The following is an 11,672-nucleotide window of genomic DNA, read 5'->3' on the forward strand; positions in this document are numbered from 1 at the left end:
CATGAACAGTTTTGCAAGACCCTGGCTCAAAACAAAACAAAATATATAAAATAGCTAGGAATATAGGTCAGTAGAATTCATGTCCTAGCATGGAGAGAGATTTAGATTTCCCCCTCAGTCTTGCAATAAAAAAGCTAGAATGATTAGCTGCATTAGGCTGAGTCCCCAGGCTCCTGGAACAGATAGCTTTGTGCTGCTCTTACACTCGGTCAAGGAAGTTTCTTATCAAAGTAGACAGTGCTTAATGCACAGACTTTTTAACCGCTGAAGTACTGAGAACAGTAACTGTAGGAACCTGGCCTCCTCACAGCTCAAAGAACATTCTAGAGAAGGGGGAAGAAAGAATGTAAGAGCTGAGAGATGGGGAGGTGTACTGTGAAATAATGCCACCCCTGAACATAACCTGGCCGTTCCACATAGCAATTCACAGCAGCTCTTGCTGCCCACACAAGACCAAGCCAGTTGAAAATTCCAGCATGGAATGATGATTGGCTCCTGAAGAGCTATGGCCAGCTGATGGCTGCTAAGGGAGAAAGGGTCACTTTTCTTTCAGGGGTGTGGCCACTAGTAGATTACCTATGCTTCACTGGACGATGCCAAGTCATGCACAGATAAGTACCACGAATTGAACTCAGTGGGCACTTTTTAAAATTGATTTTTATGGGGCTCTACATTTTTCTCTGCTCCCCTCCCCTTCAACCCTCTCCCAAGGTCCCCATGTTCCCAATTTACTTAGACGATCTTGTCTTTTTCTACTTCCCATGTAGATTAGATCCATGTCTGTCTCTCTTAGAGTCCTTATTCTAGTCTAGGTTCTCTGGGATTGTGATTTATAGGCTGATTTTCTTTGCTTTATGTTTAAAAGCCACTTATAAGTGAGTACATATGATAATTGTCTTTCTGAGTCAGGGTGACCTCACTCAAAATGATATTTTCTAGCTCCATCCATTTGCCTGCAAATTTTAAGATGTCATTTTTTTTCCGCTGTGTAGTACTCCATTGTGTAAATGCATCACATTTTACTTATCCATTCTTTGGTCAAGGTTGTTTCCAAATTTTGGCTATGACAAACAGTGCTGCCATGAACATAGTTGAGCACACGTCCTTATGGCAAGATTGAGCATCCTTTGGATATATTCCCAAAAGTGGTATTGCTGGGTCTTGAGGAAGGTTGTTTCCTAATTTTCTGAGAAATCACCATACTGATATCTAAAGGGGCTACACCAGTTTGCAGTCCCACTAGCAATGCAGGAGTGTACCCTTTACTCCACATCCTCTCCAGCACAAGCTGTCATCGGTGTTTTGATCATGGCCATTCTTACAGGTGTAAGATGGAACCTCAGAGTTGTTTTGATTTGCATTTCTCTGATGACTAAGGATGTTTACAATTTCCTTAAGTGTCTTTCAGTGGGCACTTTTTTTTTTAAAAAAAAAAAAGGAAATGAATTTTAGAGCAAGATGTATTGGGAAGCCTGAGAAGAGTTGGAAGCACTGGGGACTGGACGTGACTGAGATATATTCTAACCATACAAGAAATTCTTGAGGAAAAAACTATTAGGCAAGTCACCAAGCCCAAATAGTGTCTTAAAAAAGAAGAATCTGAGTGAAATGTTTGGAAACTGTCATATAATATCCTTGTTTGGGGAGCCATAAAATGTGAAATTTACTAAATAGAATGGACATCTAACTATAAGGTGCTATGTTTCTAAGTCAATACTCCCATAAAAGGTTTATCATACACATTTTATTTCAAAACTATTAACATTAGACAATACAATTTAATTCATACTCTTATGGAAGACGTGTGTCCCATTATTCCTGCAGCTAATATGCTGCTTTTCACATTGCTTACTAAAAGTATTAACTAAAACAAATTGATAAATACCACAAAATACTTTAGATATTTTTTAAGGTAATTTCAGTCAGAAAAGTTGTTTTGATTTCCAATGTATAGACCCTTTCCTTTCTCCGATTATAACAGCATAGGCTCTTTATGGTATTCCTTTATGTGAAGTGTGTGGGACCATGACATTCCCGGCGATGAATTTTTCTCTAAATTTACCTCATCCTTATCTTCAAGCTCTCCATTAAATATTCACAATGAAATGTGCTTCTTCTATTGCTTTTCCCCTACATTGCAACTCTAAGGAGAGACGACCCAATGCCAGCCCAGTTGCCAATAAAACATTTCCATCCATTCATGCAGCTTGAACACTGGTTGAGAGTAATCTTTCCTGCTTCATTTTCCCCAATCTCAAGGCTTATACACAAAAGTCAGCCTGAAACCCAGTTATCCTAGGGACAAGTTTACAAATCCAGTTCCCACTGTGGTTGCCAGGAAATGTCTTCCTGGGAGTGGCAGCTGGCTTTGAAAACACAGAAGAGATAGTCTTTCCTCTGCCCAAGTCTGCTGAAGACCTTCTGTGACCATGTCCCGCCCTACGGGCCCATAATCCTCATTTCTCTGAAACAGCGAACACTAAATGGAAACCGCTCACATGAAACCACTGAATTCTGTATTCTCATAAAATGCCACTGTCAAAATGCAGAATATGCAAGAATTGAACATTCATAGAATGCCTTTAAAAATATCATATTTAATACCATCTATAAAATGCATTCCAAGCAGGCTCACCAACACTGAGCTACATCCCAGCTACATCATCTCTTGTTAATGATTTATTTATTATCAGATTATATGAATGTGCTCAAGGGAATTAATGTGTACCACATGTGTGCAGATGTCTCTGGAGGCCAGTACAGGACATCAGATACCCTGGAACTGGTACAGGTGTCGGGTAGGGGGGGGGTTAGGGAAGTCTCTTATATGGGTTCTAGGAACCAACCAGGTCCTCTGCAAAAGTAGCAAGTATCCTTAACCACCAAACCATCTCTTCAGCACCCAGTGTTTTTTTAAGGGACACTAGAAAATAAACCAACAAAACAGATTTTTAAGTATGGTGTGTGTGTGTGTGTGTGTGTGTGTGTGTGTGTGTGTGTGTGTTTGTATGCCTTTGTAACCCAGGCTAATCTTGAACTTGAAATGACCAACTTCCTCATTTGGGGATTCTAAGAGTGCACCACTAGACCTCGCTTAGGAAATCAATGTTCTTACTGCCATTTCGGATGAAATTTTCACCGTGTTATTTCAAGGTTGTAAGCTTTCGCCTTGGAGATCACTGGCAAGGCGATGGGAATTCTTAGTGAGAAGGGAGCTGTCAAAAGATAAGACCCTCTTTACTTGAAGCCACTCGAGCCTCGGAATGGCTCCACTCCTCTCCGCCATAGCTTTATCATCACCTCCCCAACTTCTTTGAAGCAGTCTGTGCTGCTGACACCAGTCGCTCTAGGTTTATATGAGTCTATCAACACTTTTTATTGAAATCCCTACAGAGATGATAGAAGTTGCAGGAAATTTTGGCTGTTGCCCAGTTCCTACCCAGAAAATCCTTGCAGTGTTCTGTTACGGAAGAAAACAAGACACACAATAAAATAAAAATAAAGAGAGATAAAATTCAGTCCAGTTGAATTTTAGCTCCAAGTTAATTGTTCAAAGTTCATAGCCAATGCAACTGTTTACTTTGAAAGGCAGTTTTCAGAGCCGCGCATGCTCATTCGGTTTCCATCGGCTGAGAGCTCGGTCTGCTATTGTAATGAGTTAAAGCTAGGCTCAAACTTACTCTAAAGGACCCATTGCATTGACTAGCAAAAAGGAAGAGATAATATGATTATTACATACTTACTTTATTTGAAAATTACTCAATAAAGAAAATGAAGAGGCTTACTTGCAAGTGAACGGAAGTCCCTTATTCCTGATACATCTGTTGGCACACTCATCTGCTGAGGTCATTTTTTTGGTTTTAATCTTCAATAATGGATCTTCCTTGGTGAGAGTAGTCTTTGCTGACTTTTTGAATTCATGAAGTGTATTTCTTCTTTTCTTCTGTCCTTCTATTAATGCAAAAATTAAATAGTTCAACATGAAAGAAAGGTTTTTAATATTTATAGAGGGGGAAATGTCTTAAGGAACGTCTTCAAAATAATGATTTTGTAGAACAACATAGCATACCTCTAGGGGTCGGACAGAGTTGGATGAGGATGTGTAGGAGAAAGAGAGAAGAACACTATAATTATGTAAAAACAGATAGTTGCTATATAAATCCACTAATCTACATCCTTTCAAATGAAGGATGCATTGAAAAATTAGGACAAAGTTCACCCCAAAGAATAAACAACTTTAAAGAATAATTATTTCAAAATTGGGACAAAGCTCACCCTAAAGAGATGATGTTCTCCAGACAACACAGAATAAAACATAGTTGCCAGAGGCACATGGATGCTTTGTAATTAAACTGTTCATTCTCCTCTCAGTGGTTCCTTATAGAAGCCACACTGCTAACTAGGTAAATCTCTCCAAAGGCACGTGAGAAACTTCTCACTAAAAACTTTGCACTGGACAAATTCTTCTGACTTGTTCTTTAAGTGCTTCATACTATACTATACGTATGTTAGCCCCTCTCTTCTTAGTTTTGTGCAAAAAGAATGTATTCCGTGTTTGGGACACTATTTCTCAATTTCATGAAACAATTTGTATTGAGAGCAATCCAAACACTGTAAATCAAATGTCTGTCAAGTTTTATCCTTTAATGTAGCGATACCAATTTTCTTCATGAAGGGGCAAGACCTCTAGAGAGCATGAAACTTACTATAAACCTGAAAAAAAAAGAACCAACAATTCATAAAGATCTTAAATTTATGTATAATTTGAAAATAATAAGAACTTATTCCTTCATTCTTTTTTGTTTGTTTGTTTGTTTGTTTGCTTTTCAAGACAGGGTTTCTCTGTGTAGCTTTGGTGCCTGTCCTGGAACTCCCTCTGTAGTCCAGGCTGGCCTTGAACTCACAGAAATCCACCTGCCTCTTCCTCCACAGTTCTGGGATTAAAGGCATGTACCACTACCGCCAGGCTTATTGCTTCATTCTTAATTTCCCCAAAGTACCCCATTATAATACTGTCCAAACTCATTTGCACCAATCATCTATTAGACCACAGCAATTGCAAAACAAGTGTGGGATCATGCACATGTGCACATCCGCTTATTTAATAGCCCTTAAGACAATGGCAGTTTAATACACTCATTTTTAGCGGGAGGTGAGTAAAGACATAGGGAGAAATGAACTGAGCACTTCAAAGACCTCAGACTGGAAACGCAGAGGCCCAGCTTCAAAGCTAGCACCCGGAACCATCCACACAGCCATCCTTTATCTAAGAATTGCTAAGAATGTATGGGGACATGGGATTTGTAAACATTTCCTGGAGATTTGGTTCAGAGCTATCAGTTGAAGAGAAGCTTGGATGCTGCCACAGGAAATGAATTCCTTCTCCTTAAATGTTGGGAAGTATGTCAGGAAAGGAGGGTGCAGCTTTCTGTTCGGGAAAGTTGGAGAGATGGCTCCCGGAGTGCAGTGTCCAGCATGGCATCATCCTGTTTGCCAGCAGCAACTGGCACCGGTTGGTTGGCTAAGGATGCAAATGCTGCTCCTTCATGTCTATCCTAACCTGAAGTCAACATGCACTTCTCCAAGGTCTGAGTTCTTTGCAAAACTCCAGAACACAGACTCCAACAGACTGGTACTCACCCCTGCAAAGATGTTGTCCCTTGGGCTATAAGATATAACGACTATGATGTCAGAGATTTCGTTTAAACAAAACCTTGATACATAAAGTCAATCAAATAATCTATCAGTATGTTATTTCATGAAATTGGGGTCAAAATTCCTTGCATAACATTGACAGGCAGCTGAAGCTGGAATTTTTACTGACTTGCCAATTGACTTTGTGTAATTACATGAAATTTTAAGATACTGATTGTTCAGTCTATAAATAAAAAGGCTAAATGAATCAATAGAGCTGTTTGAGTTATATTCATTAAATAAATATTATGAATACAATTAGAAATTGCAATGAAATGGTTTTTTGGAGTTCTGGTATTATTTTTGAAATTTTATCATTTAATTTCTGACACAACTGTTATTCTTACAAGAAAGAAAGTCATGATACTGGCAGATTGACCTTCCTATCATTGACTCTTGTTAATGAGAGATAATTTTTCCATCATGAGTTTCTCTCTGTGGCCTTATTTCACTACTTCTTTGGTGCTCCTAAATATTTTATACCATAAAGATAATTTAAGTTTCCTTATAAGTTTAAGCATTTCCTGTAGGTGGTAGAAGCTTACATTGAGCAATATTTGTTTTAAAAATAGCTTTTGTCAAAATTAACCACATATATATACACATATATACTATACCTATATATAACACACATATATAGGTATAATATATATGTATATATGTGAATTTTGCCAACTAAGAATATAGCATTGGTCTTATGTACAATGTGCTTTTGTATGTGTCTAAGCGTATTAAAAACACAAAAGTAATTTCAAAATAGCTTTGATAAGCATTAAGTTCCTAAGGCATTTATTTTAGTAATTATCAATCCGAACAGAGCCGCTGGCCAACGCTATAAAAGAGTGAAGACTGATCTGTGGAAAGGAGGCGCTGATTAACTTTAGAGACCCCCAGTTGTCCTACTGAACTGTGTCAGTGCATGAATTTGCCTCATAAAACCAGCTACTCTCGCTTGCTAGGAGAGGTTGCCTGACTACAGATCAAAAAGTGTCCTGAAAAATAAGTAAATCTATAATCTCGATTTACTGTGTAGTATAGCAGCCCCAGAGCTTCAGTGCTAATAAGAACCAATCAGAGCCAGATACCAGGAGTCCCCTGAAACTGGAATACCTGAACTTCCCCTCAGAACTCAGTCTCTAGACTAGATCACTCACTAATTATTCCAGAATATGAAGTTCAAAGTGCGTATACATCATTAACTTCTTGCGTCTATAAAATTAATTACTTCTTCAATAAGAGAAAAAAGGCAAAACAGAAGTCACTCAAAATCAGCATTTGAAAATGGAATTCCTTTGCTGAAAATAGATTTCACTGCCTCTTCCGCCTGTAGCAACTGATGCTTGGTTTACTGAAAACAATTAAAAAGCCAGGCTTAACCTGGAGAGGGTGGGGACTCAAAATACGTTTGGAACAGGTATTTTACCTACTATTTTTTGATCGTGTCTGTTAAAGTTCATAAAGAAAATACTGAAGTGAAATCAAAGGGTAAGAGAGCCCTACAAATATGTCTGCTTTCCTGTATTTTTAATTCTGCTCCTTTCTCTTTTCTCAGCTTAGGGAAATATTCTGGAAGGTACATTTCCTGCACAACCTGAAGTCCCTGTTTTAGAACCGAGATCACCAGGATCCTGGTGGAAATCTGCACACAGAAAGCAGCGTCAAGCATATGAAGGCAGACACAGAAAGATGCATTTCTCTCACGGCCCCTGGACCCAAAGCTCATTTCTCTCAGTACCTCATATATTTCCTTCTGTGTGGAAGAACAGTGGACTTCAAAGGCAAGCCAGGCCAAGGAAGGATTTGCAGGGTGTGGAAAGAGCAGGAGCCTGGCTCCCCGTAACTGAAGAAAACTACCCACATGATTAGTGATTAACAGTTTGAACTGGCAAAACATTAAGATGAAAGTGTACAAAGAATTGATGGGGGCAATGGCTGCGCTTAGAGAATTTTAACTCCTAAAGACAGGGATCACAAAAAGAAGTCACACTTTCCACTGTTACTGTCTAGGACTCAGACTTCACTCTTTGGCAGCAATATGCTCCCCCTTTTTGGAGTAGCTAATCTCGTGGTAAATAAAGACAGTGAGAATCAAGAGCTTAGACTGAGTACTGGTGGCGGAGAAGCAACGTGATAACCTTTCTCCTGAAGACTTGCTGGATAGAGTGTTCAAGGTAAGCATGGGTGTCTCCCCTTCTTTCTACTTCCTTTCTGGGACTCCTCATTATAGATGTCCTGCCCTGATCTCCTTCGCCTCTGCCCCCCTCTGGCTGCAACTCCCTTCTACAGAGTAAGTAAAGTAACCACATTGAAGTGCAGCTATTTGTGTCCTGTGCATGCAAAATTTTCACGTGCTCCCTCCGATGTTCACTACTGAGACCCCTTGGTTTCACATGACATACAAGGCTGTCATACTGTCCCATCTTCCCTTTCCAAACACAGGCTATACTCCCACTAGGAATGCAGTATACCAGCCCTTAGAATTGATCTTCCCTTGCTGTCTGTAAGTCTTTCTGAAGCATCTCTTACACTTTCTTACCTCTGGGATTCAGGCAACTCCTGAAACAATACTACCACAGTACCCATCATGCTATAGCTCATCTTCTCATATTTGACTTAGGTACGACAAACATCTTTAACCAAGCTTGAAGACTAAAGTAAAGAACTCTCCATTATACTGTATCAACATTTTCTAATACAAAAAATAAAATGTTTTGTTTTCCTTTTTGCTAATGTTGGTTCCTTTTTCTCACTTAGCCAAACGATTTTTCATAAGTATGCTTGAACTGATTGCAGTGTTGAGCTTTAGTATAAGAGAAAAATTACATTTTCCATTCACTTAGTATTCAGAAATTTTAGGTCAGTTCGTAGTTAACAAAGATAACTTTTAAGATGTTCAAACCCTGCTTTTTACATGTCAAATAGATTGAAGAATGCAGGTGTTAGGCCTAAGTGAGTTTTAGCTTCATTTCTTAGCACTATAGCTCAACAAACACAATTCCTCTCCCATCTGATCATATTTGCCTTTCCTAAGATGCTTGAACAACAGGTGCTCATTTAATGTTTAATTTCTTAAATGGAGTATTCCACATATGCTTACAGTATTCAGTGTGAGGGACGAGGTGGGAATGCTATGTAGTAGATAAGCTATCAAAACCGCTTGCATCATCCACACCAAAGATTTCTCAAGAAACCTCTTTAAGAAGCATCTCCATGACATCTTCTGTTCACGACTGCCTCTCAGCATGTTAGAGGACCTGCTTGCTGTCAGAGGAATAGCCACTCAAGAAACAACTACACAGTAAATATTCAACGTCACACGGAAAGTCATTGAGCAAAACTCTCATCACATGTCCGGAAAAAAAGCTATCTGTTTCCGTTTTGGAAGTCACTTCAAACAAGGAGACTGGGGAAACAAAGCTGAAAACACACCAAAGATGGGCCCTCTTTTGATGACGATGTTAGTATCGCCCACTTTAGGAATTATTCATAGCATATATCTGGAATTGCCAACATCCCCCTCCTGGCCCGCTGGTACTCTCTCAGACTGCTCTCTCTATACTCAGGAAACAAAGTCATCTTAGCATTAGCCAAAGTGAAATATAATTACAAATGTCTACCTCCTGCCAAAAGCATGTAATGCTCGCCAAAAGAATAGACATTGTCTTTGGTCGATCTACTGTTTGAGTTTTCCAAACTGAGGTCTTGCATTAGCTGAGTTCAGGGAACCACACTTCGGGGCAACAACATTTCAGCCTTTGAAAAGTGAAACCAACAAACTGGACCAAGATCAAAATTAATTCTAACACACACACACACACACACACACACACACACACACACACCCCAACCTAGCAATGTCTTAAAGGTCTACCTTAGTATGACACCTCTCTAAGTTCTCCACCACTTCTTCAGGAATATTTGCCTACACCCTTTCAAAGGACACTTTCCAAGGTGTCTTCTTTGAAAAGGAGTCCCTTCCCAAGGCAGAAAAACACAGGTGGGTTCAATATTTTTATTAGCACTAGCTACTTCTTATATTACTTGAGATACTAGATCAGAGGTGTGATAAATGTCATAGTTAACTTATCTTAAATTATGAGGCCATTTCCTTGTTCTCTTGTTTTTAAAAGGTCACCTAGCTGCTGTCTAGGCCCTCACTACAGTCTTTATCTTCCTGCACCTACCCTAAAGTTCCCCAGCTTCTCCTGCTGGCACCCCCGTGCAGCCACTGCAGCAATGGCACAATAGATACAGATGTGTCCTCCACTCTAGCTACTAAGAGAAAACCTCCTTTACCAGCATTTGAGACCCCCCAGATACTCAGGCCATCTGAATGAGACCAAGGGTCTCCTCCCCAACCTACAAACCAAGCGAAGACAGAGGGACAATTCTGCTGCATCCATACAAGCCACAGATGTGGTTCCTCCCCGCCCTGCAGCATCCAGGGCAATCATCCATACCCGAGAGAAGAGGAGCTTGGAAGGAAAAGCTTTCTGTTTCATTTTTATAACATGCATGTACTCAGAGCTTAATCTACCTCCTCCAAGTGGAGACCTGCGCAATGTCATAATTTGGAGCTGGAGGTTGACTGGAGGGACGCTTATAGGAAATTTTCCTTTGGGGAAATCGTGGGTCCCCGGTTAGATGGACTATCACTCTCCCCTCTTCAAGCCAAAGTCTGTCTTCGTTTTTATTGTTTTTTTTTTTTTTTAAAAAAAAAAAAAAACTTGGCCAAACCAGCAAAGTTCCAGCCAGGGTTAGCACTTCATTCCTATCCCGTAATTCCGGACAGCTTGGCTAAATGAGTTGGGGCTCCATGGGGGTGGGGGTATCGCTGAGGGATGCTAATTATCATTTTACATGTTTTTCAAAAAGAAAGGAATGCCTAAGAAAGCATAATGAGGGGTTAGGAAGCCCCGCACCACACATGGAGTTCAGAAAGGATGCTGGAAGCAGCGTAGAGAGCTTCTTGGAAGGAAAGAGCCGGATCCGCAGGAGAGTTCAAGCACCTCCGTGAAGCAGAAGTAAACTTACCTGCGTAGGGGATGGTGACAGGAAGCAGGAGGAGGTGCAGGAGGACATGCTGCAGCAACAGGACCGGCAGAAGTTTGGTCCCCCACATCACGCTTGCAGTTCGAGCAGGCTGATCCCTCTGCAGGAGATGCCGGGCTGAGAGAATCCTGTTGCGAGCCGGTCGGTTCTGAGCTGCTTTTATTGCGATGAGCTAAGTTTGTTGTGTGATTAACTGGAAAGATCCAGGTCTGAACTCCCTCTTACGGTAAGAAACTGTTTAACAACAGCCCTTTACTCTCTTCCAGCCCCTTCCTTTCCTCAACTCCCCCCCCCCCCCCAACACCCAACAGAACCCAGCTCCCCCTTCCACGCACTCCATCCGCCCCCCCCCCCAAAGAAACTTACAAAGCAAAGGTCACCTGGCCCGAGGCCAGCTGCAATTTGGAAGCCCAAGCTCCAGATCCTTGTGGCTCCTATCCGAGCAGAGAAGGGAGGAGCAAGGCTCAGCCCAATAGCTAAGTCAAGGAACAGGCACAACAGCAATTCGCCCCGTTTGAACAGGAAAATGCATGTGTTTACATATCTATCTGGGAAAAGAGGAAGGGGAAGCTGCATGAGAAGAAAGTGGAGCAGCCCTTCTGCCAAATGAACCCGAGCGCCCAAGTCTGCAAACTTGCAATGCTGGAGCGACCCATGGATGGAACACTGACCCCAGTTCCCTGGGTTTTAAAGACGGTGGCAGCAGAGGGAGGGAGCCAGGGGGTTGAGCTTAGGACAGCCCAGGTAGAAAGAGGGCAGGAAAAAAAGGGTGTGGCCTTGAGGGTTGAGACTAAATAACAGCAGAAGCAAAGCGTCCAGGGTCTCAGGCCAGAAAACTCCCCCGTCCAATGGGCTCAGGACAGGCAGCTCTCCTCAGGAGATGTGCTACACCAAACCACCACAGACGGATGCCAAATACATTTTTC

General features: G+C 41.1%; 1 protein-coding gene across 2 annotated transcripts in view; it reads right to left on the reverse strand.

The window, feature by feature from the left end:
• LOC121459077 (hepatocyte growth factor-like) overlaps positions 1–10,923 on the reverse strand; it is a 64,880-nt gene extending 53,957 nt beyond the window's left edge. For both annotated transcript variants that reach the window (XM_041668587.1, XM_041668586.1), the window contains exons 1-2: positions 10,729–10,923; positions 3,786–3,951 (exon numbers count right to left, since the gene is read on the reverse strand). In XM_041668587.1, the coding sequence (XP_041524521.1) occupies positions 3,786–3,951; positions 10,729–10,816 (254 nt within the window). In that variant the 5' untranslated portion in view covers positions 10,817–10,923. The remainder of the gene's footprint in view (positions 1–3,785; positions 3,952–10,728) is intronic.
• Positions 10,924–11,672: the final 749 nt, after the last annotated feature.

Source organism: Microtus oregoni, unplaced genomic scaffold, assembly GCF_018167655.1.
Source record: "Microtus oregoni isolate MIOR12 unplaced genomic scaffold, Mior012 000018F_ref0000195, whole genome shotgun sequence".
Taxonomy (NCBI): domain Eukaryota; kingdom Metazoa; phylum Chordata; class Mammalia; order Rodentia; family Cricetidae; genus Microtus; species Microtus oregoni.